Raw genomic sequence first — 27,137 nt, forward strand, 5'->3', positions numbered from 1 at the left:
TTTGCTGTTTTATCCCTTCTCAGCCACCTGTGCCAGGGCAATATTAAGGAAGGAACTGAGTTTTAAAAAAGAGAAAATGCAAAAACTCATTTCAGGCAGTCAGTTCTTCTGGGCAGGGCCGTCTGACTCTTGGTGTGTTTCCCTCCCTGTGCTCAGCACCGGCACAGGGCACACTGAGGGAGGTCTCCAAACTTTCCTGTAGGTGACTCTGTCAAAACTAATCCCCTCCCAGGGCATCACAAGATGATGCTCATCAGCTCCTCCAAGTCAAAGGATACTTCTTTTCCCCCAGGGCAGAAAAGATGGAAACATGCTACTGGTGCAAGAGGGGGACAGCGGAGGCCCATCCTCTGCCATGGGGGTGGTGACCCAGACTCCCTGTTTGTCCTCTAGTCCCTCTGGGAGCCCTGAGGTTTCCTTCTGGTCCCCTCTGGCTCCCTGTGCTTGGAAAGCCTTCCAAATCCATTCTGGTGAGGGGAAGTGGTGATGCAGCAACAGCAGATGCCTCGTGGGATGCCTGGACACCCCTGGGGAGGCAGAGCTGGGGCCACTCATTCTGTGCCCTGTCCTGGCTGGGTGCTGGGGGGACTGCCCTGAGGAGAGACCAAGGAGGCTTCTCCTGGGGAAAGCCTCAGCCAAAGCTCAACTTCCCAAACAAGTCTGGGGCTGGGGGTGTGCCAAGGGGGAAGTTGTCCTGCAGGCAGCAGGGCAGGACAAGCAGGACGCAGTCTGCTCAGGACACGGCACATCTGAAGGACACCATGGGTTTAATAAAGCTTTATTAAATCACAGTTGCCTCCAACTGGCTCAGTGGGAACAGAAGAGCAGTGCTCGTAGTTTGAATTGTGGTTCTTGGTGAAGATTTGATGGCATCAGGATTCCAGTTCTCCTGCCTGTATGAAGGACAGAGTTTCTTTTTTGTGATAAGATCTATGCCTGGAAAGCTCCCCAGGCAGCCATCAGGCCCCAACATGGCATCAGGGCAGTTGGCAGCAGTCCCCCCAACACCTGCCTCCCAGCCCACGCCAAGCCACTGCCTTACCCACAGCCCCAGAGCCCTGGATGCCACCATGGCTGTCCCTGACACCACCCTGCTCACCAGCTCAGGTGTCTCACACAGCGCCTGGGAGCCTGGGAATGTTGGAAGCTCTTCATGGATGTGGACGTTGGTACCTGAAGAGCTTCTGGCCTGAATCGAGGGCTCGGTGTTGGTCCTAAAGCCTTCAGGATGCCGATGGTCTGTTCTGCCAGGCAAGAGACGACTTCACTGCTGTCTGTCTTCAAGGGCTGAAGGGCTGTGAGAAAAAAAACAGAGCCGAGATGAAACTCCAGACATCCCTCCAGCCCATGTTCCCCACTCACCGCTGCAGATCTCGTCCAGTTGCTCTGTGCTTCGGTTCCTCAGGTGCCCATTTTCCAGCTCCAGGGGGACAGGGCCAGTCAAACCATGACAACTTGGCAGAGACGTCTTCAACTGCTTCTGCTTCCTCAGCACCGCTGAGCCCAGGTGGTCTCAGAAGGGGCAGATGGAGAAATCCTGCATGTTGCTGCTCTCCTGGGAGGAAGGAGGAAAGGTGAGCTTTGGAAACAGCGGCCCCCTGCCCACAGTGAAAGGGGATGGGGATGGTGGCTGAGGGAGATGCCCTGGGCTCAGATTCCAGAGCAGGGACAAGTTGCACTGGGCTGCAAAGCCCAGAAGCCACCAGAGCCCAGGGGAGCAGAGCCTGCTGCCAGAGCTGCTGACAGGGCTGGGTGCAGGGCAGCTCTCACTGCCCAGTGCCAATCTCAGGGCTCACGTTCCCACATCAGCCTTACCATGTCAAAGAAGCGCGAGAGGTTCTCCACTAGATACTCATCGGTGGGGCTGGCCTTTTTCTTCTCCAGGTTTGGACACATCAGGTTTTTAGGGACCATCACATCCTCTGTCCAGGAGTCTTCACTGCCAACCCACAGGAGCTCCATCATGTGTGGCAACAGAAGCTCCAGTTTCCCTGCCTGTATGAAGGACAGAGTTTATTTTTTGTGATAAGATACATGCCTGGAAAGCTCCCCAGGCAGCCACCAGGCCCCAACATGGCATCAGGGCAGTTGGCAGCAGTCCCCCCAACACCTGCCTCCCAGCCCACGCCAAGCCACTGCCTTACCCACAGCCCCAGAGCCCTGGATGCCACCATGGCTGTCCCTGACACCACCCTGCTCACCAGCTCAGGTGTCTCACACAGCGCCTGGGAGCCTGGGAATGTTGGAAGGTCCTCATGGGTGTGGACGTCGGCGCCAGAAGAGCAGTGCTTCTGGCCTGAATCGAGGGCTCGGTGTTGGTCCTAAAGCCTCCAGGATGCCAATGGTCTGTTCTGCCAGGCAGGAGACGAATACATTGCTGTCTGTCTTCAAGGGCTGAAGAGCTGTGAGCAAAAGAAACGGAGCCAAGATGAAGCCCTGTGTCTGCAGAGACCTCCAGACGTCCCCTCCAGCCCATGTTCCCCACTCACCGCTGCAGATCTCATCCAGTTGCTCTTGGCTTCGGTTCCTCAGGTGCCGCGTGGCCACCCCTAGGCACAAAGCTCCGTCAGCCCCTGCTCCCCAGCGGGCTCCCAGCAGCGTGGCCCCTGGCCCTGCCCTGCTCCCCCTCAGCCGGGATGAGCCCAGGAAGCACCAGGAGCTCAGGGGGGTGGAACTCAGCCCAGTGCCCACCAAGCCCAGCCACGTGGGCAGGGGTGGCAGAGGGAGGCCGAGGCCCAGCCTGCGGCAGCCGGGGCTCAGGCAGCCCCAGGGCTGGGCCTGGCTGTGGCTGCAGGAGCAGGGACAGGGGTCAGCTTGCCCAAAGAGGGACCCCGGGGGCTGGGGCTCACCGATGAACCTGATGGCCGCCTCTCGCACACTGGCCTCAGGGTCCTTGAGGTAGCTCAGGCCCTGACGCAGGTACTCTTCAGCCCTGCTCCTGTCCTTCCCCACCTGGAGAGAGCACAGGGACACAGGCATGGCACAGAGCCCCCCCGCTGGCTGCAGCAGTCCCTCCTGCCAGCACTCAGTGTTGCCCAGAGCCCTCTCTCCCGCTGGCTGCAGGGAAGGGAGAGGGGCCTGCAGAGGAGCCCCTGGGGCTCTGTTCTTGGAGGGCACACACTGGGCTGCAGCTCCAGCCTCTGGGCTCTGGGCCCACACAGTGGGCTCTGCCTGTGGGCCAAGCCTCACCCAACCTGCACCCTGGCACTTGGCCTTACCAAGCACTCGCCAATCCTCCACATCTGCTGCTTCTTCACCAGCTCTTTCAGCTCCCTCCACTTGAGCAGCTTTGTTGCAGCAAGGAGCGCTTCCTGGGCGGCCTGCATGGAAGCAGAAGGGGTGAGGTAGCAGCATGGCTGGCAAAGGAGAGCTCTTGGCTTTCTTGCTGGGGAGATTCTGCCCTCAGGATTTGGGACATGCCCTCACCAAAGTGTCTAGGGGACGTGTGAGGACAGCCCTGCAGGACAGGGCCTGAGGCTGGACGCCCTGTCTTTGGACACATGCCAGGGACAGCAGAAAAGCCTGTGGGGATGTGCCTGTTCAGGCTTTGGTGGTCACAGGCTGCTGACGAGCCCTACTGGAGCCCTAGGGCAGCTGTTGGAAATGGCCGTGCCAGCTTCTCCATCCCTGCTGGCGCTGGCTCTGCAGGGACCTTTCCCACGGCTTGCGCTGGGCCACGGCTGCCCACTGCCAGCAGCCCTTGCCCTGCTGCCTGGGCCCCACAGGGCGGGCCAGCCCACCTCTCTCTGTGCCAGTGCTCAGCCTTCCAATGTGTACCTTGGCCACGCTCGGGGACTGGTCACTTGTGCGAATGAGCAGCGGGACCAGTGCACTCCACAGAGACGTCTTCAATTGCTTGTTGTTCCTCAGCACTGCTGAGCCCAGGTGGTCTCTGAAGAGGCAGATAAAGGCCTCTCGCATGTCGCTGCTCTCCTGGGAGGAAGGAGGAAAGGTGAGCTTTGGAAACAGCGGCCCCCTGCCCACAGTGAAAGGGGGGTGGGTATGGTGACTGAGGGAGATGCCCTGGGCTCAGATTCCAGAGCAGGGACAAGTTGCACTGGGCTGCAAGGCCCAGAAGCTACCAGAGCCCAGGGGAGCAGAGCCTGCTGCCAGAGCTGCTGCCAGGGCTGGGTGCAGGGCAGCTCTCACTGTCCAGTGCCCATCTCAGGGCTCACGCTCCCACATGAACCTTACCATGTCAAAGAAGCGTGGGAGGTTCTCCACCAAATACTCATCCATGGGGCTGGCCTTTTTCTTCTCCAGGTTTTGATTTATCAGTCTTTTCAGGATCATAACGACCTTTGTCTTGAGGTCTTCTCTGCCAACCCACAGGAGCTCCATCATGTGTGGCACCAGGAACTCCAGTTTTCCTGCCTGTATGAAGGACAGAGTTTCTTTTCTGTGATAAGATCTATGCCTGGAAAGCTCCCCAGGCAGCCATCAAGCCCTAACATGTCATCAAGGCAGCTGGCAGCACTTCCTCTAACACCTGCCTCCCAGCCCACACCAAGCCACCGCCTTACCCACAGCCCCAGAGCCCTGGATGCCACCATGGCTGTCCCTGATGCCACCCTGCTCACCAGCTCAGGTGTCTCGCACAGCACGATGAGGCCGTCGAGCACCTGGGAGGCTGGGAGGGTTGGAAGCTCCTCATCGATATCAAAGTTGTCATTCTGAAGGTATTCAAATTCTTCGTCTTTGTCCTCCCACTCAAACTTCATGCTAGTGCCACTGGGCAATGGCTGTAGAAGCAAGCACAGTAGTGAGAGCCTGGCAGAGTCTGCAGGGCTCGTGGCAGGGGATCAAGTCCTTTTCTGGTAACTCACAGCCAAGTCAGAGGTGGAGCTGCTTTCTGAGGAAGAAGCGCTGAGACTGCAGGGCCACCAGTCGACCCAGAGCATGACAGCGAATGGCCATAATATCTTGTCTCCAATCTTGGGCTCTGAGAAGATGCTCTGCCACATTTGCATGGCCACACTGCAAGGCAGAGCTCTGTGTCAGCAGGGCGGCCTGGAGTGCAGCGTGGCTGGGCCAGCCCAGGTGCCTGGGGCCCTGCCTGGGCAGGCAGCAGGGCACTGAGCTGGTGTTCCCCTCTAGGCTGGGAGCAGCAGGGTGGCTCTGGGCTGGCTGGGCCAGCTTTGTCTGCTGCAGGCCTGGACAACCTAGCAGGGCTGGAAAGCTTGGTGGGATGGAGAACCCCTCTCCTCAGGGCTGTCCTCCATCATTCCTTGGCTCTGGGAGCCAGAGAGTCTCAGGCTCCATCTCCCCACAGCCAACAAACCCTCAGGCTTTTCAGGGCCAGTACCTGTCTCCTTGTGGAGCGATGCTCAACAGTGTGGCGACTACCTTCCTTGGGAAAAACTCTGCTAGCAGCAGAAGCAGGGAGTGGAAGCACTCCTGCACACGTTCACACTTCACACCTGGCAGTCTTTCATGCAGGAAGCTCAAAATCTTTGGCACCTGAAGGGGACAGAGGTGAGGAGAGTGCTGCCACGGTAGTGCAGCCTCAGCTGCCCTTTCCATGCCACTCTGCTGCCTTCAGGTGCCTTCAGGTGCCTGAGACACCTGGGTTTGGCAGGGAGGGATGGAGAGAGGAACAAGGCCTTCTAGGGCTGAAGGGCAGGGCAATCCAGCCACAGGCCACTTACATCTGTCAGGAAGAAGCACGGGTCAACCGTGGCCAGCCACAAAATCTCTTCTGCTATGATCCTGCGCCCTCTGTAAAGGTTCCACCCAAATGGTTCAACCCATGGACGAGGCTCTCCAGGTATCCATTGATAATTCTGTGCATCTTTCTGCTCCAGGGCTTCAAGGACAATGTGCGTCCTCTCCGAGCGTGTGAGGTATCTTTCGAAGGGCTGCGGCAGGAAGGAGGAGAGTAAAGATGTCACCCCAAGGCCCCTGCTGGTGCTGCTCAGCTGGGCAGCGAGAGCAGCCCTGGCCACAGGTGCCCAGCAGTGCTGGCAGCAGTGCCCACAGTCACTGTGTGGGGAAGGACGAGAGCAGAGGGTCCTTAGGCTGAGGCAGGAGGGCTGGGCTCATGCTCACGGGGTGCTGGCCCTGCACAGGACCAGGGCTCACTGCTGGGCAGGAGAGCTGCAGCTGCTGCTGGGACACCAGCAGAGTGCCGCCCTCAGACAGTCCCTGCTTGGGGACAGCAGGAACCCTCTCATCAGGGACACTGAGGCCCTGTCAGCCCCACCGATTCCGGGTGCCTTTGGCTCACAGGAGTGCCCTGCCGATGGCACGGACAAGAGTCTCAGCAACGGGGGAGCTCATTACCTTGATACCGCACTTTCTTCCGAGAGTCTTGCAGAAGCGGGTGATTTCACCTTCCACGTGGCGTGCGTATCGTTTGCCCCTTAGCCTGGTCCTGCCTAAAGAGCAGGGCAGATGTGCAAGTCAGGGAGAGCAGCTTTGCCATCAGGCTTTCCAAAGCAGCCCGAGATCTGCTTGGGAGATGGCAGGCCAGAAGGAGATTGTGGAGGGAGGGGGTCAGAGTGGGCTCCACAAACAGGCAGGGTTGAAGATGGTGAAAGGAGCGGGGAAGGAGAGCAGCAGAGAACAGGTGCAAGACTTGAGGAGAGCACTCCACTTGTACAGCAAAAGAGAGCCGGGATGCTACGGGGAGCAGTTGGAGGGGCAAAGGTGGTCAAGCAGAGAAGCAGAGCTGGGAGGTGATGTCTGTGTGCAGAGGGATGAAGGCCACCACAATGCCCCTGAGCTTTTTGCTTACAGATGAATTCACTGAGGTGCTCAACAGTCGCCTGACACTTTATTGAAGCTTTATTGAAGTTGACATACTTTGCTTAAAGCAATAAAGTTTATTATTTCAAAATAACACCCAAAAAAGAGTGCATCTGTGAATAAAGTCACATCTTACTGGGAATTCCTCCCTAAATCTGAGAAACCTGGCAAACAGCCTTCGCTAAAAATACCCAAACCTATGTGACTTGTGCTTTGACTGCTGTGCTTACAGAACATCTGATGGTGGTAAAAGCAGAACTAGGGCTGTCCAGGGCACTCATGTTCTGTGCAGTCTCTGACAGGAACTCATGATGGACTTTGCTGGCCAGAAAGGACACGTCTGCTCTTTCCTGCAGTGTCAAAGTTACCAGGGATGTGTCTTTGAGACTAAAACCTTGCTTTAATGGACTTTGAGACACAGACCTTGAGGTTTGGTTTGTTCACAGCCTCATTCTGTCCATTCAGCTCCCTCTGTTGGAGGCAATTCCGTTTCCAGGGGAGGTCACCTCAGTTTTGAAGTTGAAGCCTCAGATTTCACTCTGGAAAACTTGGTCAATGTGTTGGTGTCTCATGCGTGGGTGTTGTACGTGTTGGATTTCAGTATCCCACCTGAGGAACAGAAGGTTTCAATAGACCTCAAGTGGCTGAAGCCCTGGGTTTGGCCATCAGGCCTTGTCTTTCACTGCTGTGGTCTTTTAATAGAGCAACAGAGAATTGCAACAAAAAACTGAAAACATTGTAAATTTTGTTCCAGAATCGTTGCCCTGAACCTTTGGTCGAGGTTGGGAATGGTTTGTCTCCCTTGGCAGGGAGGGTCAGTACTCTTTGTCATTCTGACATGAGTGCCCAGGTCCCTGATTTTATCGTGGCCAAAATACTGGGCTTGGAAACCAAACCAGGAGCTGGTAGATAACAGCAGGTTGAAAAATGGGCTGATGCCTAATTCTTGTGACAGAAGGAATGGAAGACTCGTGACATCCAAGAAAAAAATTGGGCTTTTCAGTGCCTACCTCAGGTTAGGATGACTGCCTGTGTCTTAGTGGAGGAAGATGTTTTTGTAATTTTATTGAAACTTGTTAGTAAAATGTGCCTGAATTCCTAAGGAAACAACCACTGTGAAATCTTTTAAACCAAATGTAGATTTCCAAAGTGTAGAAGTTGCTATTAATATTTTGGCCATTCCTGTGGCATCTTTTTGGTGTGTGAATGACTTGAGAACAAGAACATGTTCTTAATTATAACACATTACCAGGTCTGTTTACTGTTAATAATTTTACAAGGCTGAGAGAAGAGTTTAAGATGAAAATTGTGGGGTTACTTGCAAAGTTTTTGGTAAAACCAATGCAGTTGAACCTGGTGGGGAAATTTGCCCTTAAGTTGGTTTTGGCAGATCTCATGAGTGTCTAAGGCAGAGGCCAACCCAACTGGAAAGAGCCTTTCAAGGGTGACTAAGATGTAACTAAATTACCTTTTTGGGACGGGGGGAAAGCTGATGTCAGGAATTAAATTTCCTTATGTTAAGCTAAGTAAAAATATAATAATATATAAATATTAAAATTATTTTAATGGTCTTATTTATGGGGTTTTGACTGCACTCATGTTAGTACTTCTGAGTGTTTGATTGTGACAAAAATGGAAAACTTTGTGTTTTTTTTTTTTTTTCATATTTTGATACCTCAGTCAAGGCACTGACATTAAAAATCATTCAAAATTTTAATTCATCTTCAAACATCAAAGGAGATTTGAAATGAGGTTAATGAGAACAGTGATGGGGGAAAAAAACCAACCCGAGCCCAAAACCAAAACAACCCCAAAAACTGTTCATTTTTCCATTGTATTTTAAAGAAGGAAGTCTGTAGAGCAGCAGAAAACAGGACACGTGGGCAGGTGTGAAAGTCAGACCGGGGCTTGTTGCACTGGTTCCAGTGCTCTTTGCTTCAGTGTAACTGGTCATTTTGAGATGAGACTGGGGAAACTGGGCTGCCAGGGCAGAGACCACTGGCTGGCCCCACTGGTTTTTGCTGGGCAGTGGGTAATTTCTGCCTCACTTGTCAGAATCAGCCCACGGTTATCAGGGAATGGGGTAGTGGTGAATTTGGCTTTCAGACTAAAATGAGGTTAAACTTACACATATTCAAAAGAATAAATTGATGTTGGAGTGCACACACTGAAAAATGTCAGTCCTATGACCGAAGCTCTTCCAGCAGTCGGGGCACTCACAGGGCTTCTCTTATCAGTGCGTCTGTTGGTGTCCGGTAGGGCACTGGTAGGGCTTCCATTACTGGTGGGTCCATTGGTGTTGGGTCACATTAGAGCTCTGAGTGAAGCTCTTCCCACACTCCCCACACTTGTAGGGCCTCTCCCCGGTGTGGATTCGCCGGTGGGTGACAAGGTGGGAGTTCTGCTTGAAGCCCTTCCCACAGTCGGTGCAACGGAAGGGCCTCTCATCCGTGTGCGTCCGCTGGTGCCTTAGGAGATCTGAGCTGGTCCGAAACCTCTTCCCACATTCCAAGCACTTGTAGGGCCGTTCCCTGGTGTGGATGTGCTGGTGGGTGCGGAGGGTGGAGCTCTGCCTGAAGCTCTTCCCACATTCCCCACACGTGTAGGGCTGTTCCCCAGTGTGGATGTGCTGGTGCTTGAGGAGGTCGGAGCTCTGCCTAAAGCTCTTCCCACACTCCTGACATGTGTAGGGCCGTTCCCCAGTGTGGAAACGCTGGTGTTTGTGGAGACTGGAGCTGCAGTTGAAGCTCTTCCCACATTCCCCACATATGTAGGGCCGTTCCCCAGTGTGGATGTGCTGGTGGGTGAGGAGGTGGGAGCTCTGCCTGAAGCTCTTCCCACATTCCAAGCACTTGAAGGGCTTCTCATTGCTGGGAGGCTGCTCAGGGACCACCAGCTCAGAGCTCCCCCTCAAGCTCCAGCTGCCTTCCCGGCACAGGCTGGCTCTTTCCTCCTCAGAGCACCCTGGGATGGCTTTGGAGCCCCTCCTGTGGGGGGATCTCCGGCCCTTTTCCTCCCCGCTGCCTTCCTGCGCCGGGGAGCCCTTCAAAACGGCCTCTCCCACCAGGGTCTCACGGGGGGATTTGTCCTCCGGGCTCTCCGTCCTCAGCTCGGGGCCTGGGGCAGGAAGCAAGAAGGACAGGCAGGGGATTTGCCTCCGGCCCACAGGGAAGGCCAAGGACATCCCCCCAACTCCGGCCCCGGCAGGACGGCGGCGCCAGCGGGGTTGTCCTGCAGCCGGGGCCATGCTCGGCTGACAGAGCCAGCACAACACCCACCCAAAGGGACACTGACTTCCTCCTCACCTGCCTGGGGGGCCCAAGGCATCTTCCTCTTCCTCGCAGCCTCCTCCTCCATCCGCCCAAGCTTTGGGAAGGACAAATCCTGATGGGAGGGGGTGGGAAACAAGGGTTGAGCGTGTTGGCTTGGGGGTTCCTCCTGCCCAAGTCCATCTCTAGAACTCACCGGGCATCCTGTGACCATAAAAACCTCCAAAACACCAAGATTCAGCACAGAAAAACTCAAACCACCGAGATTCAGGCAAAACACCCCTCAGAAATAGCAACAAGACTCTCACCCCCCCAAACTGCAAAAAGTTGAGATTCAGCTAAAAAATACTCCCAAATATGAAGATTCAGCACAAAAAAAGGTGATGGGGACTGATTTTAACCCTCCAGCAGGAGAGTTGTCTGATTTCAAGCTCGTCTTCAAGGGGCGCCCTGGGATTGGAGCCTGGGCTCTAATTAACCTCTCCTGTGCTGCCAAACAGCAGGAGCTGGATGGCCAAGGGACAAACTCTGTGATCCCTGTCAGTGTCCATGGCCCCTGTCAGTGTCCTTCAGGGAAAGTGGGAGGAGGAAATGAAGAAACTGGTTTGGAACTAAACCCACGTTAAAGTGGGAAAAACCTCCTTCCATGGAAATAAAACTTAGACAGTTTTTCCTGGGCTGAACAAGCTCATTCAGGGATGAAGGACTGGGACTTCTGTGGAGACTTGTGCTGGTTTCTTTGGACACTTGTGTTCCTTCAGAGAGCCCCTGGAAACACTCTGCTGTTCACTCCCAGTGCCACCAGTGCCTGGGTCCTGTCTGCAGCAGCAGATTGCAGTGGGACAGGAGAAATGCTTTTCTGAGCCTCTGGGCTGGACACAGGCACAGCCTGACCCTGAACCCAAGGGAAACAAAGACAAATTCCACGGCTTTAGCTGGACCAAGGTTGGGGGGGTTTCCTGAGAGAAGCACTACACCAGACTTTTGTGTGTGTGTGTGAGACAAGCAGAAGCACAAATGCCTGCACAGCCCAGAGCAGTCAGTGTGGGGCTGTGCTTGCTGCTGCAGAGACCCCCAGGGAACAAACCCAGGCAGTAGTTTGGGTTTATTCCTTGCTCTGTGTCAGTGGAATAGAATGTTCCACAGGAGCTCTATCCCCCTCTGTGGCACTGGGTGGCTTGAAGCTGAAGAGAGGGGATGTCAAGTGCAAGTTCCCTTCTGAAGTCTGTGTCCCTAAGGAGGACACTTGCCTTGTTATTGCTTATTATGTGTAATATCTTATAGATCTATCATAGAACACCTTGGGATGGATTCTATAGAATATGTGCCATAGATATGATACAGAATATATCTGATTACTGCTTTATCTGCCTGTCCAGACAGATATTGTGTATGCAGAGAGATTGTATTTGAGGGATATGTTCCTCTCAATACCCTGTGAGCTCCACTCCCAAGGCCAGCAAATTCCTGAAGCTCCCACTTCTGTGCCCTGAAGGTTTTGGCAGATTTGCAAGAGCAGGGGAATCATTCCCTGCAGCCCCTTTGCACTGTAGGAAATGGGAGTCCTGTGCACATCCTGCTGCCTCCAGATTCCATTCTGGGTGTGGGAAGGACCCTGTGGGGAGCAAAGAAATGCCTGGTTCTGCAGGAGCTGGAGATGCTCAAGGGGCAGCAGGACAAAGTCGGGGGCCTAAAGGGGGCCTGGGGGGCTCTGGGGTCCAGGAGGGTCCTGAGGGAGCTGGGGAGGGGATTTGGGGATTGGGGGTACAGACCAGTACAGACCAGGACAGACCAGGACAGACCAGTACCTCCTCACTGCTTCCCAGATCTCTCCTGGAGCAGGGCCACCTTGTCCTGGGACACTTGAACCCCCCCCAGTGCCCTCCCAGTACAGCCCAGTGCCCCCAGTACAGCCCACTGTGTTCCTGTCCCAGGGTGCTGGGTGATCCCTCTTTGAGGAGGGTTGGAAGTGATTTGAGGGGGGGCTGTGGGAGATTTGGGGGGATCTGAGGAGTTTGGATGGGGATTTGGGGGTTTTGAGTGCCTTTAGGGAAGTTAAAAGAGGTCTTGGGGACATTGGGGGGTCAGAGGTACCTATGGGGGGAGTGGATTAAAGGGAAAATGGAGGTTAGGAGACATTTGGGAGGGGTTAATGAGGCCTGGGCGGGCAGAGGAGGGGCTGCACCAAGAGCAGGTGAGTCTTGAGACCCCCCCTGGTGTCCCCAAGACCCTCTTGGTGTCCCCAGTTCCTCCCTTGACACCCCGAGGTCCCCCTGGTGTCTCCAATGTTCCCAGGGACTTCCCATAGCCCTAATTCCCCCCTTGGCACCCCCAATTCCACTGTCCATAAATCCCTCCCCACTGTCCCCAAACCCCATCCCTGATGTCCCCAACCCTCCATCTCACCCCACGAGCCCCCTCTGGACCCTCTGACAACAAAAAAAACACCCCCCACACGCTCACAGAAAGACCAAGGGCATCTGGGGAAACACTGGGGAGAGTTGGAGGGCTTTGCAGGGCCCTGGGTGATTACTGGGGGATACTGGGACACACTGGGGGGAACTGAGGGACACTGGGAGGGCACTGGGAGGGACTGGGGACTTACTGGGAAATTACCAGGACACACGGGGAGACACTGGGAGGTTACTGGGCCATACTGGGGGTTACTGGGTGCTCACTGCAGGATCACTGGGCCATCCTGGGGGGCAGTGGGAGGTCACTGGGACACACTGGGTGGTCACTGAAGGGGTCACTGGAAAGTCACTGGGATATACTGGGGTCTAGGGATCCCCTTACCCGGATGTGGTACATTTCCCCCCCGGATTTTGGGGGCCATCCCTAGGACCCCTTCTTTTTGGGGCTGGGGGACCCCCTGGACCCACTGCTGGGCTTTAGGGGACCCCCCAAAATGCCCTCAAAACCCCTGAAATCCCCCCCTCGACACATCAAAACCTTCTCAAGGTCCCCTCAAATGCCCTCAGAGACCTCATCCCTCCCCAGCACCCTCTAAACCCTCTCAGTGACCCGCAAAACCCACCTGGGACCCCCCAGTCCCCTTTAGGGACCCCCCAATCCCCCTCAGAGACCCTCAAAACCGTCTAAGACCCCGTAAACCCCCTAGAGACCCCAAAACTGCCTAAAAGGTCCCACCAGGACCTCCAAACCTCCTCAGAGACCCCCAAACCCCACCTGGCACCCCCCAAATCTCCTCAGAAACCAAACCCCCCTCAGAGACCCCCAAAGCCCTTCAGGAACCTTCAACCATCCCCTGAGTCTCCTCAGGACACCGAACTCCCTCAGGGATCCCTCAAAACCTCCTCGGTTATCCCCGAACCCCCCCGCTAAACCCTCCCGAGCCCCCCCGGGGGGACTCACAGCACTCAGAGCGAACCGCAGGCCCCGCCGCCATCACCGAGTCCCGGCTGCGCGCGCACCGCGTTCAGAGAACGCCGCCGCAGCCAATCAGCGCGCGGCCACGCCCCCGCAGCCCCGCCCCCGCCCCTGCCGCGTTGGCTGCCGGGAATCGGTGATGGCGGCGGGTCGGTCGGTGAGCTCTGAGTGCAGGCGGGGGGTGCGGGAGAGCGGGGTCTGGGGATCCCCTCGGGGGCTGCGGGGAGCGCGGCTGTGGGGGGAAAGGCTGCAGGGCTCGGGAGGGTTTAGCGCGGGGGGTTCGGAGGTTCAGAGGAACCTCTCGGGGGCCGCGGGGCCCGGAGGCCTCCCAAGATCCCGGAAGGGTGATTCGATTCCTGAAAAAGTCCCTCGGAAAAAAAAATTCAAAACCACCCAACCAAAAAAAGAACCCTAAAAAAAGGAAAAGTGAGAAAAAGGTGAAGGAAAAACTGGAAGGGCGAGGATGATTTTATTGCTTTGCTTCAGTTTTTCCTTGGTCTCCTCCTTCTCAGAATCTTTGCTCCCTTCCTTTACAGAAAGCTCTTCTGCTGTTGTGTGGTTTTGTGGTCCCTTAGGGGCTTTTAGGGGTCCCTGAGGGGGTTTTTGAGGTCTCTGAAGGGGCTTGGGGGTCCCAGGTGGGTTTTGCAGGTCACTGAGAGGGTTTAGGGGATCCTGGGGGGGAGATGAGGTCTCTGAGGGGATTTGGGGTGTTTTTGAGGAGGTTTTGATGGATCCAGAAGTGGATTTCTGAGGGAGTTTCTGGGGTTTTGCCTGGATTTTGGGGGGTCACCGTGTCAGTCCTGTCTGGCCACGGCCAACTAAAACTCCTATGATGCCATTTCCCATCCCACCACAGCGCCTCTGCCAGCCCAGCGGACCGACCCTAGAGAAAAGGGATCCCAATTCCCCCCTCGAACCCCAGAGACCCCCAAAACTCAGCACACAGAGACCCCAAAGGAAGTGGGACCTGGGTGTCCCCTAAAGCCCAGCAGTGGGGTTCAGGGGATCTCGCAGCCCCCAGGGGAGGGGTCCTGGGGATGCCTCCAAAAGTCCTGGGGGAGCAGAACTGACGAAGGGGATCCCAGTGCCCCCAGTATAGCCCAGTGACCTCCCAGTGACCCTCAGTATGGCCCAGTAACCTCCTCAGTGACCAGCCAGTGTGTCCCAGTGATCTCCCACTGCCCCCCAGTATGGCCCAGTGATCCTCCAGTGAGCACCCAGGAACCCCCAGTATGGCTCAGTAACCTCCCAGTGTCCCCCACTGTGTCCTGGTAATCCCCCAGCAACTTCCCAGTCCCTCTCAGCATCGCTCAGTTCTCCCCAGTCCCTCCCAGTGCCCCCTGGTTCCCCCCAGTGTGTCCCAGTATCCCCCAGTAATCCCCCAGTGCCCCACAAAGCCCCCCAGTTGTCCCCAACATGTCCCCAGATGCCCTTGGGCTTTCTGTGAGTAGGGTGGTGGTGGGGGTTGTGGTCAGAGGGTCCAGGGGGGGCTCCTGGGGGTGAGATGGAAGGTTGGGGACATCAGGGATGGGGTTTGGGGACAGTGGGGTTAAGTTTGGGGACAGTGGAATTGGGGGTGTCAAGGGGGGAGTTGGGGCTGGGGAGTCCCTGGGAACATTGGAGACACCAGGGGGGTCTCGAGATGTCAAGGGGAGAACTGGGGACACCAAGAAGTTCTTGGGGACACCAGGAGGGGGTCTCAGGACTCACCTGCTCTTGGTGCAGCCCCTCCTCTCCCCCCCAGGCCTCTTTAACCCCCCCAAAATGTCCCTTAACCTCCATTTTCCATTTAATCCCCTCCCCCCACAGATCCCTTTGGTGCCCCAATGCCACAAAAACCCTTTTTAACTGCCCCAAATACACTCAAAGACCCCCAACCCCCTCATGTCCCCCCAAATCTTTTCCAGCCCCTCCCTCAAATCCATTCCAATCCCCCTCAAAGAGGGATCACCTGGCACCCTGGGACAGGAACACAGTGGGCTGTACTGGAGGCACTGGGCTGTACTGGGGGCACTGGGGGGACTCAGGTGTCCCAGGACAACATGGCCCTGCTCCAGGAGAGATCTGGGGAGCAGTGAGGAGGTACTGGTCTCTACTGGTCTGCACTGGTCTGTCCTGGTTTGTACCCCCAATCCCCAAAGCCCCTCCCCAGCTCCCCCAGGACCCTCCCAGAACAAAAAGTCCCCCAGGCCCCTGACTTGGTCCTGCTGCCTCTTGAGTGTTTCCAGCTCTTGCAGAACCAGGCATTTCATCAGCAAATGTGCAGGTGACACCAAGCTGGGGGTGTGTTGATGTGCTGGAAGGCAGGAGGGCTTTGGAGCACAGATGGTGTGAGGAGAGGCTGAGGGAGCTGGGGGTGTTGAGGCTGGAGAAGAGGAGGCTCAGGGGAGACCTCCTGACTGTCTGCAAGTCCCTGCCAGGAGGTTGGAGCCAGGTGGGGGTGGGGCTGTTGTGCCAGGAAGCAGCAGTAGGACAAGAGGGCTGGGTCTTGAGCTGTGCCAGGGGAGGTTTAGGTTGGATATTAGGAAGCAATTTTTTCCCCAGAGAGTAGTCAGGCCTTGGAATGGTCTGGGCAGGGAGGGGGTGGAGTCAGCGTCCCTGGAGGTGTTGAAGGTGAGAGTGGATGTGGCCTCAGTGCCATGGTGTGGGAAGCACGGCGGGGTTGGATCCAGGGTTGGACTTGATGATCTCGGAGGTCTTTTCCAACGTGGCTGATTCTGTGATTCTGTGATTGCCATTCCTATGGCAGCACATGTTTGAGGCTCTATCCCCAGGGTGATAGAGATGTCTGTCCATATCTATCTCCAAGGTTAGTCTGTAAATATGTGGTGTTAGAAAAGCAGGCTAAGTTCTGGGCTGGTTATAGAAGGAGAAAGAAGCCCAGAGGCCAGTGCAAGCAGGCAGCCCTGAGCTTGCACATGATGTCCCCTCCCTGCAGGTTCCTGTCCTTGAGCCCAGGCCCTGAGGTGAGGCTGAGAAGTGGCGCGGAGGTGAGCCCAGAGCTGTCCCTGAGGTGAGGCTGAGAATAAGTGCAAGGCAGAGGTGCTGCTGAGGAAGGAGAGCCCCGTGGTGGGGAAGAAGGGAAACTGTGAGTGCCCATCCCTGAGCAGGTGCTGTGTCCATCCCCTGTGTGCCAGGTGAGCTGGGGCTTTGCTGCAGAGCTGCGGGCGCTGATTTGAGCGTCTCCAAGTGCTGAGATGGTGGGCACCCAGGAACACAAACTGTGCCTGGCCACAGAGCCTGCAAGGAGGAGCAGAGACAGCCCTGGCAGTGTGGGCGGCCAGGTTGTCCCTGTGCCTTCCCCTGCAGGCCCTGGGTGTCCCTGCTGGGCCCCTGTCCATCCCCATCAGGTCCCTGCCCGTCCCCCCCAGGCTGAGCTCCCCCCAGGAAGTGCCGTGGAGCTGAAGCTGCTGCCATCCCCCCCTGCAGCCGCTGCCCCAGCCAAGGGAGCAGCAAAGGCAGGGCCAGGAGCAGAGGCAGCAGCAGGGGAGCCCTGGGGGGCCGGGAAGCTCTTGTGTGGGTCAGGAAAGAGGCGCTGGGCACGAGGCCGGGGCTGTGCTGAGCAGGCCCAGCCCTCACATCCCCCCAGCCAACGCCGGCTGCCCGGGGGGCTTGGGAGGGACCCCCAGCCCGTGTGCCCCACACTGAGCTGGCAGAGAGAGAGCCAAGGGACAGGGCCACGGGCAGGGCCACAGGTGAGGGACAGGCAGGGCCATTGCAGGGCCACGGTGAGGGCACAGCCTGTGGCAGCAGAGCTGCCCAGGGCCGGGGGCAGCCGGGGGTGTTGGTACCAGCCAGTGCTGGGGCTGAGCAGAGCACGAGGCCTCTTGCAGACCCCTGGAGCAGCCTCCCACTTGCCAGCCTTGCCCTGGTGGGGTGACACTGTCCCCTCCCTACAGGACACTCCCCCCCAAACTCTTCAGGGGGGCCTTTTGTGTCTATTCCTGGTTGCTGATTCCTGCTGAGGACCTGAGGGAGCCTCTGCAACCCCATCCATGGGGCACAATCTCCTCTCCAGAGCTTGACTCACTGCAGCCTGTGCAGGGAAATCTGTGCTGGCAGCCCGAGTATGTCACGATCCCCCGTGTTCCCCCCAGGATATTTGGGACGAGTTCCACCTTCCCGTGGGATGGGGGGTGATTGTTCTCCTGCTGTTGCTGTTGCTGCTCCGCCCCTGTCCCTGCCCTTCCTGCCGCTGTCGGGTGAGCGGAGCGGCCACGATGGGAAAGGGGCGAGAGAAGCGAAAAGAGCGGGTGGGACCCCCAAAGGGAGCGTGAGGGGCAGTGGGTCACCTTCAAAGGGAACGGAGGGGAGCTGGGGTTTGGGCGACGGGTGGGAAAGGGGTGTGAAAGGAGGGCTGAGAGGAGGGGAGAGAGCGGGAGCGGGGTTGCCATGGGGGTGTCCCCATGCCTTGATCTCTGGAGTGCAAGGAAGGCTGGGAGAGGTGGGAGCTGCTAGGACCCCAAGAGACTGGAGAGGGGAGCACCGAGAAGGGGAATCCTGGACAGTGGGGACCCCTGGGATCCCCGGGACAACAAAGTGGAGAACCTGGAAAGGGGGAATGTCTGGGAACGTGGCACCCCAAAGGCATAAGGCAGAGGAGGAGGTACTCTTGGCACCCTCAACACTCCCAGCATCCCTAAGTGGGACCCCCAGTTTTGCAGAGAGGGGAGACCCTTTGAAACCCTGAGGGGGAGAGAGAGGGGGAACTTCTAGGAGAGTTTTGCGGGCTAATCTTCATATTTTGTAGTATATTTTAGCTGAATCTCAACTTTTTGCAGTTTATGGGGGGGGAACTTCATCTCACTATTTCTGAGGGTTTTTTTGCCTGAATCTTGGAGATTTAGGTTTTTCTGGGCTGAATCTTGGTGTTTTGGGTTTTTTTATGGACATGGGATGCCCAGTGAGCTCTAGATATGGACTTGGGCAGGAGGAACCCCCAAGCCAACGCGCTCAGCCCTTGTTTTTCCCCTCATCAGGATTTGTCCTTCCCAAAGCTTGGGCGGATGGAGGAGGAGGCTGCGAGGAAGAGGAAGATGCCTTGGGCCCCCCAGGCAGGTGAGGAGGAAGTCAGTGTCCCTTTGGGCGGGTGTTGTGCTGGCTCTGTCAGCCGAGCATGGCCCCGGCTGCAGGACAACCCCGCTGGCGCCGCCGTCCTGCCGGGGCCGGAGTTGGGGGGATGTCCTTGGCCTTCCCTGTGGGCCGGAGGCAAATCCCCTGCCTGTCCTTGCTTCCTGCCCCAGGCCCCGAGCTGAGGATGGAGAGCCCGGAGGACAAATCCCCCCGTGAGACCCTGGTGGGAGAGGCCGTTTTGAAGGGCTCCCCGGCGCAGGAAGGCAGCGGGGAGGAAAAGGGCCGGAGATCCCCCCGCAGGAGGGGCTCCAAAGCCATCCCAGGGTGCTCTGAGGAGGAAAGAGCCAGCCTGTGCCAGGAAGGCGGCCGGAGCTTGAGGGGGAGCTCTGACCTGGTGGTCCCTGAGCAGCCTCCCAGCAGGCAGAAGCCCTTCAGGTGCTTGGAATGTGGGAAGAGCTTCAGGAAGAGCTTCAACCTCCTCACCCACCAGCACATCCACACCGGGGAACGTCCCTACATGTGTGGGGAATGTGGGAAGAGCTTCAGGCAGAGGTCCAACCTCCACACCCACCAGCGCATCCACACTGGGGAACGGCCCTACACATGTAGGGAATGTGGGAAGAGCTTCAACCAGAGCTCCAACCTCCGCACCCACCAGGGCATACACACTGGAGAACGGCCCTACCCGTGTATGGAATGTGGGAAGAGCTTCAGGGACAGCTCCCACCTGATCGAACACCAGCACATCCACACCGGAGAACGGCACTACACCTGTAGGGAATGTGGGAAGAGCTTCAGCCAGAGATCCACCCTCCTCCAACACCGTGGTGTGCACACTGGGGAACGGCCCTACACATGTTGGGAATGTGGGAAGAGCTTCAGTTACAGCTCCACCCTCCACATCCACCGACTCATCCACACTGGGGAACGACCTTACAAGTGCTTGGAATGTGGGAAGAGGTTCAGGACCAGCTCCACTCTCCTTGTGCACCAGCGGACGCACACGGATGAGAGGCCCTTCCGCTGCACCGACTGTGGGAAGGGCTTCAACCGGAACTCCCACCTTGTCACCCACCGGCGCATCCACACAGGGGAGAGGCCCTACAAGTGTGGGGAGTGTGGGAAGAGCTTCACCGAGAGCTCTAAGTTGACCAGACACCAATGGACCCACCGGTAAGGGAAGCTCTACCAGTGCCCCGACTGCGGGAAGAGCTTCGGCCGCTGCTCCAACTCCGTCAGCTATTGGAGGACCTTTATTGGATGATCCACAGGGACCCACGTTGAGGACAGACCTGGTTCCAGGTCATCCATGCTGGGCACTGTATTGGGTCTGGATGGCCATGTTTTGGTAGTAGGGGAGCTCCAGGGGTGGGTTCTGTGAGCAGCTGCCAGAAGCTTCCTCCATGTCCAGCCCCTCTCCCGACCCCCCTGACAGTGAGGGTGACCCAGGGTCTTGTTAATCCAGCCCTTGGGCAGATTAGAGTGAAAGGACAGTGAATAATCAGTGTTTATAGATATATATATGTAGTGTTTATTTTAGAACAGTTGGGTTGCCATGTAAAGCAAGTTTGGAGCCATTTTGGTTCCTGTATATAGTGATATGAAAGCGTAAAAATAACACTTAAGAAAATGTAGAAGGGAAAAGAAAGTATCAGAGTAGAAAGATGCAGAGGCCACTCCCCCCTGAGGATAGTTTATCTATCTATCTATCTATCTATCTATCTATCTATCTATCTATCTATAGGGTTTAGTTTAGGAAAATTTTATTTCCGTGTAAAGTAGATTTGGGACAGTTTTGGCTCCTGTTTATAGTGATATAAAACCATAAAAATAACACTTCCCCTCTCCGGCTCCAAGCCCAGCCTGTCCTCTCCAAGGGTGGATGTTCCCCCCTCTGCCCCAGGCAGTTCCATTGCCCTTGGGCAGCAAAGCCCCCACTGCTTCTGCAACTGGAGAGTGTTGGAGCCATGGACCATTAACATTCCAGTCTCTCCCAGCTCTGCATCCCAAAAGTCAAGAGGGATCAATCTGTCACCTCAAAGTGGATCAACCCCACTGAAAAAAGCTCGATCTCACCCCAAAATTCCTGTGTTTCTTATTTTCCCAATGTAATTCTGGGGCTGCCGGTGCCACCCCTCAGCTCTCCGCAGCCTGAGGGTTGGCCTTGCACTTTTGCCTTTGCTGGATTTCTTCATCAAATATTTCTCTCTCCCTGAAAACAAAAATATGGTAGGTTTTCAATAATCTGGACATCTTTAGACCGTCTGGACAATTTACAGGTTGCAGTGTTGGAATGGAACATTTTCCACATTTAATCATTTGTTCCCATCCCTCCCAGGAGGGAGGACACTGAACTCTTCCACAGAAACAGAAAACTAGTAACAAAAATTCAGAGACTGCTGAAAATGAAAAATACCTTTTGCTCACAGGTGGCCCTTTCATGTCCTTCTCTTCTGCCTTCTTACAATCGATGTTATCTGTGGCAGCAGTTGCCTAGATGATGGCCAAAAAAAGCATTTAATTCATTTAGAATCATTCCAGAAAACTGAATCACAACTGGGGATTTGAAACTGCCTCAGGGAAGCACATTTGGAGAAAAGGGTTCCTCAGTCACTTAGAAAATTTGGCTGAAACTGCTCGTTTTGGGCCTGAAACTCTTAAATAAATAATATACATTCATCCTGCATCCTTCCCAGGGGAGTATTTTTATCCTCAGATTAAGATATTCTCCAGGGATTTTGTCTCTACACAAATCAATGTTCTCCTGGGAAAAGCACCAAGTATATGAGACAAGTAACTGTAAAAACAACCAACCCACCCACCCCACACACAAAGAAAAGCCCAAGGAAGCCCCACGAACTTGCCAAATTAAATAAACCCCTGAAAACCAGGCTTTGAAGCATTTCAGAAGTAATTAAAATACATGAGAAATCACTCCTTCTGCCTTCAACAAACTGCCTCAAGCTTCTCCTTTCTGTGCTTAAAAATCAGCATTTCAGTGACTCAGGCTGTAGACAGGTATGAACTTTGCTGCCCAGCTCAACCACCAGTGCCCCTAAAGGTCCCCAAGAAAAGGGGATTGAGGGGGTCCTGAGTGGGCTCTGGATGGATTTAGGGGGTTCTTGGGAATCTGTGGGGTGGTCCTGGAACCTTTAGGGTGAGCTGGATGCCCATTGAGGGGGAGGTGCCCTCCCAAAGCCCCCCAGAGCAGGTTGACACAGGGGAACGCAGGGGGGGGGTCCCCATTCCCGATCCATTCTGGGGCCAGTTTTGCCCTCCCCAACCTCGGCTCCTCCCTGCGTCACATCGATCATGTGATATCACATCCCCCTCTGTGACATCACATCTCATCTATAACATGATAACAACCCCCCCCCACATCACAGCTCCCCTGTGACATCACGTTATCCTCTGTGACATCACATCCTCCTCTGTGACATCGCATGTCTCCTATGACATCACATCTTCCTCTATGACATCACAACTCCCCTGTGACATCACATCCTCCTCTGTGACACTGCATGTCTCCTATGACATCACATCCTCCTTTGTGACATCACATCCTCCCCATGACATCGCATGTCTCCTATGACATCACATCGTCCTCTGTGAAATCGCATGTTTCCTATTACATCACATCGTCCTCTGTGAAATCGCATGTTTCCTATTACATCACATCCTCCTCTCTGACATCACAGTTCCCCTGTGACATTACATCCTCCTCTGCGATATCGCATGTCTCCTATGACACCACATCCTCCTCTATGACATCACAGCTCCCCTGTGACATCACATCCTCCTTGGTGACATCACAGCTCTCCTATGACACCACATCTTCCTCTGTGACATCACAGCTCCCCTGTGACATCACATCCTCCTCTGTGACATCACATCTCCTCTATGTCCTTGCATCCATCATATGACATCACATCCTCTCTGTGACATCACATCCTCCCTGTGACATCACATCCTTCCTGTGACATCAAATCCTCCCTGTGACATCACATCCTCCTTGTGACATCACAGCTCCTATATGACGTCGCATCCATCATATGACATCAAATCCTCCCTGTGACATCACACCTCCGCTGTGATATCACATCCTTCCTGTGACATCACATCCTCCTCTGTGACATCACATCTCTCCTATGACATCACAGCTCCCCTGTGACATCACATCCTTTCTGTGACATCACAGCTCCCCATGACATCACAGCTCATCTGTGACATCACAGCTCTCCTGTGACTTCACATCCTCCTCTATGACATCACAGCTCATCTGTGACATCACAGCTCTCCTGTGACAGCACATCCTCCTCTGTGACTTCACAGCTTTTCTATGACGTCGCATCCATCATATGACATCTGTATTAGGGAGGGTTCAGAACATACTAAAGTTTAAACCATGACACCGTTGAAAGCTCAACAAAAACCAATATTTATTACCAAGAGGAAGTCAACAAAATGAACAAACCCAAAAGGGAGGAAGGAGGAGAGAAATAAGCCCCCAGCACAACCTCCCCAGTTACCCAGCTGTTGCCCATAAAGTTATCTAACCGACCCAGCATGCCTCTAATTACCCATAGCAGAAGCTGCATCTTTGGAGAGTCACTAAGTTCACGAAAGCTATCTGCTTTTTATACAATTAATTGAGTGACCACAACCTCCCAGGTGTGGCCAGCACCGCCCAGCCCGAGGCCCTCAGTCCCACCCCCCGGTTATGTCAGTGCATCTCTTCTGTGCACGCGTGAGAACTTCGGAAATCCCCTCACGCACGCGCAGTGTGCTTTGGGGGTCTATCTTAATTGAGTCTGGGGGTGCTACTTCATCCTTCTCCTCCTCCTTCAGGTGACCTTGGAGGACAATTAGCCAGTCACAGAACACCAATTAAAAGAGTTTATACAAGAAGCTCTCTTCAAGGACAACTTTCCCATTTATCCGTGCTTGTTTTCCCATAACTTGGCAGGGAAAGAGCAAAACTTTCACAGGTGGTAGGGCCAAACACAGACCAAAAGTATCAGCATAAATTCACCCTGGCACATTCACCAAAAGGCCTGAGCTAACCTTAACTCATCTCTAGACATCCATGGAAATAAAACAGCCTGACCTTGAACCCAAGGGAAACAAAGACAAATTCCACGGCTTTAGCTGGAGCAAGGTTGGGGGGGGAATGTGTCACTCCTCTATGACATCACATGCTCCCCACGACATCACATCCTTCCTGTGACATCACACCTCCCCTACGACATCAAATCTCTCCCGTGATGTCACATCCATCATATGACATCACATCTCTCCTGTGATACCATATCATCCCTGTGACATCACGTCCTCCCTTGTGACATCACATCTCTCCTAAGGCGTCACATCCATAATATGACATCACATCTTTCCTGTGTTATCATGTCATCCTGGTGACATCACATCCTCCCCTGTGACATCACATTCTCCCCTGTGACATCAAAGCTCTGCTGTGACATCACATCTATCCTATGACATCACATCTCTCCTGTGATACAATATAATCCCTAAGACGTCACATACTCCCCTGTCATCACATCACCCCTGTGACATTACATCTCTCCTATGACATCACATCTCTCCTATGACATCACATCTCTCCTATGACATCACATCTCTCCTATGACATCACATCCATAATATGACATCACATCTCTCCTGTAATACCATATCATCCCTGTGACATCACGTCCTCCCCTGTGACGTCACGTCCTCCCCTGTGACATCACATCCTTCCTGTGACATTGCACCTCCCTGTGACATCACACCTGCCCCGTGACATCACAGCTCCCCTATGACACCACATCCATCATATGACATAACCTCTCTCCTGTGGTATCATATAATCCCTGTGATTTCACGTGCTCCGCTATGACATCACATCACCCCTGTCACATCACACCTGCCCTGTGACATCACATCCTCCTCTGTGACATCACAGCTCTACTGTGACATCACATCCTTCCTGTGACATCACAGCTCCCCTATGACATCACAAGCATAACATGACATCACATCTCCCTTATGACATCACACCCTCTGTGACATCACATCCTTCCTGTGACATCACGTCCTCCCCTGTCACATCACACCCTTTCTGTGACATTACATCTCCCCTATGACATCACATCCATCATATGACATCACATCCTTCCTGTGACATCACATCTCCTCTATGATGTCACATCAATTATATCACATAACATCTCTCCTGTGATATCATATAATCCCTGTGACTTCATGTCCTCCCCTCCGTCATGATGCCTAATGGTGCTGAGAAAAGAAAACTCCGGAGCAGTCAATTGAGGGTGAGATAAGGAAAGGGTTTAATTTGTGCCCAGGCACAGATGTTACAAGATGCGTGCAGGCTGTGCCTGAGATGTTACTGCCCGACCAATCCAAGTTTTGTCCATTCCGTTGCTTTTGCCCTGGTCCACCCCTCGGCCCACCCCCTGGGAATAGGGTCTGGGGTGTATTTTGGGACCCCTTCTTCATCATCTTCATCATTTTCAGAGCACAGAGGGTACATGGTCACCCAGTTCTTGACTGTGTTCTGTGGTTCAGGCTAAGATATGAGTGTTCTCTAAACAGCATAGGCCTGCCTCGACAAAAGACTAAACATTTTCTACTGGAATACAGGGGTGGGATTGATATGGGGAACATAGAATGGGGTGATGGGGTAGGGAGTGTGTAAACTACTTGTGCTAAAGGGTGAGGGATAAGGGCTGCAGCTTCTAAAACCTACTTCTATTACTTAACTACTTATAAAACTTATAAAATTAGGAAAATAAGAAAAAAACAGATGGACCTTATGGCATCAGTCTCCCCTTTAGAAATTGAACAAGACTCAAAGATCTTGTTCAATCTCTACTACTTATACTTAACACGATATCAGTAAGATGACTAATATTTATAACATTAATCACATAACAAGCTATTATGTAGATTTAACACTATATTCTATTAACATGAATGGTTGTTCTATTCAGGTTTAGTTTGGTAACTATGAAGTAAGTCTGTGGAAGCAAATTTAATGAAATATTTCTAAGAATTACCCAATATATATATAATTTAAACTTGTTGCTAAATTTCAGCCAAATTCATAGTGCAAATTCAGCACTCACTTTCATGAAGAATGTTAGGTGTATTTTGTCAAAGCCAAATGTAAATTTAGGTTTTAAACTCAATTCATAGTTACCAGTAGTACTAAGCAATACAGACAAGAGAAAAAAAACTTAAATATTATTTTAACAATCTTTGTAATACTTTCTGTTGCTCTACTCATCTTAAGAACAGAGGTTTTCTTCTTCTTGGGTGAAATTTAGGGTTCTTGATAATAACTCTGACCATGATGGAGATGGTTCGCTGGATTTGAAAACAGTTCTTTCCGTTTGGCTTGCAGGAGTTTCAGTCTCATTGTTTAATACAGACTCAGTCCTTGGGCTGGAACAGATGAGCAAGAGTGTCCAGTTTCATAGGCTTAGATGATACGATTAATCTCTGCAGTTCCTGCAAAGCAGATCTTAAAACATTAAACAATTTCACAAATAAACTTTTTTATGCAACCAGGGAGTCGATAAAGTGTGACTCTCTATTTGATGACAATTTTACAGGAACTTTGAATCTTGGAATTCCTGCATTTTGATCATTTGAGAGAGGAGCTTGTGCTTTTATCACACAAAGTGATTAACTGCCAGTCACAGATTTAATAGGCCAGTCAAGAGCTAACTTGAAGCAGACTGCATCTGGATGCAAACAGCACCCTGGCAGTGCCAGTAGCTCACCACAGAGAGCTTGTACTCTCTGGACAGATTCTAGACCTTATTGGGGCAGGCTGTCCTGTTCCAGCCTGTCCCAGACTGCATTGGATTATCTTTACCTCATGAAGTGGTAATACAGGTACCTCTTGCCTCCATGGATAAAAGCATCCTCATTTATTGAATTAGGTGCATTTGTATATTGTGAGTACTAACAAAACAATAAAGCTAAAAAGCGACTCTAAGCAAAGCATTTAAATGATCTAAACAAATTATCTTAACAACTATGTTACCAGTTTGTTTCAAAATTGCAGGCAATGGTGCAAATTAGGTCTCAGGGTCCCATAGGAGAGTCTACAGAACCAATGCTGTTGCAGTGCTGCCTCAGCACTGAAGCTACTTTCTTATTTGTCCTTTGTTCTCAGTGCAGGACTTCTTATGCAATTCAGCATTCATATATTCCTAGATGACACTAGATAAGAAAGCATCTTAAAAGCATAAGTATATAAACATGATTTCACAATCACATGAAAATCTATACAGACTTTTCATTTAACTACTCTTTCAGGAGGAATTCTTCCACAAGCTGCAGTAACTAAAGAGACAGAGATGTTTACAAATTGCTGCTGGAACAAGATACGTGCAAGTACAAACATTACAAACCCTAAAACAATTCATGTAGCAAAAGCAAAAGCAATGTAAGCTTTTAATTTTTTGCACTTAAGCTAACAACAAGAGAAGCTCAAAAGTAAAATAGAATAGAAAATAATACAATAGATACAATAATTATAACACATATATATGTACCACCTTTAGAAGTTACACATTGATCTTACAACAGTTCTCAATCGTGTCAGAAGGCTTTTATGTTAGCTTCTTG

At 53.3% G+C, this 27,137-nt stretch overlaps 2 protein-coding genes across 2 annotated transcripts in view; one reads left to right on the plus strand and one right to left on the minus strand.

Annotated features, from left to right (window-relative positions):
• The window catches only part of LOC135405254 (zinc finger protein 271-like), a 70,301-nt gene that overhangs the window by 21,354 nt on the left and 21,810 nt on the right, over window positions 1-27,137 (plus strand). Inside the window, exon 2 of the mRNA XM_064639920.1 lies at window positions 18,897-19,586. Coding sequence (XP_064495990.1) covers window positions 18,897-19,586 — 690 coding nt within the window. The remainder of the gene's footprint in view (window positions 1-18,896; window positions 19,587-27,137) is intronic.
• LOC135404535 (zinc finger protein 239-like) lies at window positions 9,026-10,128 on the minus strand. The gene has a single exon (XM_064639275.1). It carries the CDS (start codon window positions 9,992-9,994, stop codon window positions 9,026-9,028), a length of 969 nt encoding a protein of 322 aa, XP_064495345.1. The 5' UTR covers window positions 9,995-10,128.

This window comes from Pseudopipra pipra, chromosome W (assembly GCF_036250125.1).
Source record: "Pseudopipra pipra isolate bDixPip1 chromosome W, bDixPip1.hap1, whole genome shotgun sequence".
Lineage (NCBI taxonomy): Eukaryota > Metazoa > Chordata > Aves > Passeriformes > Pipridae > Pseudopipra > Pseudopipra pipra.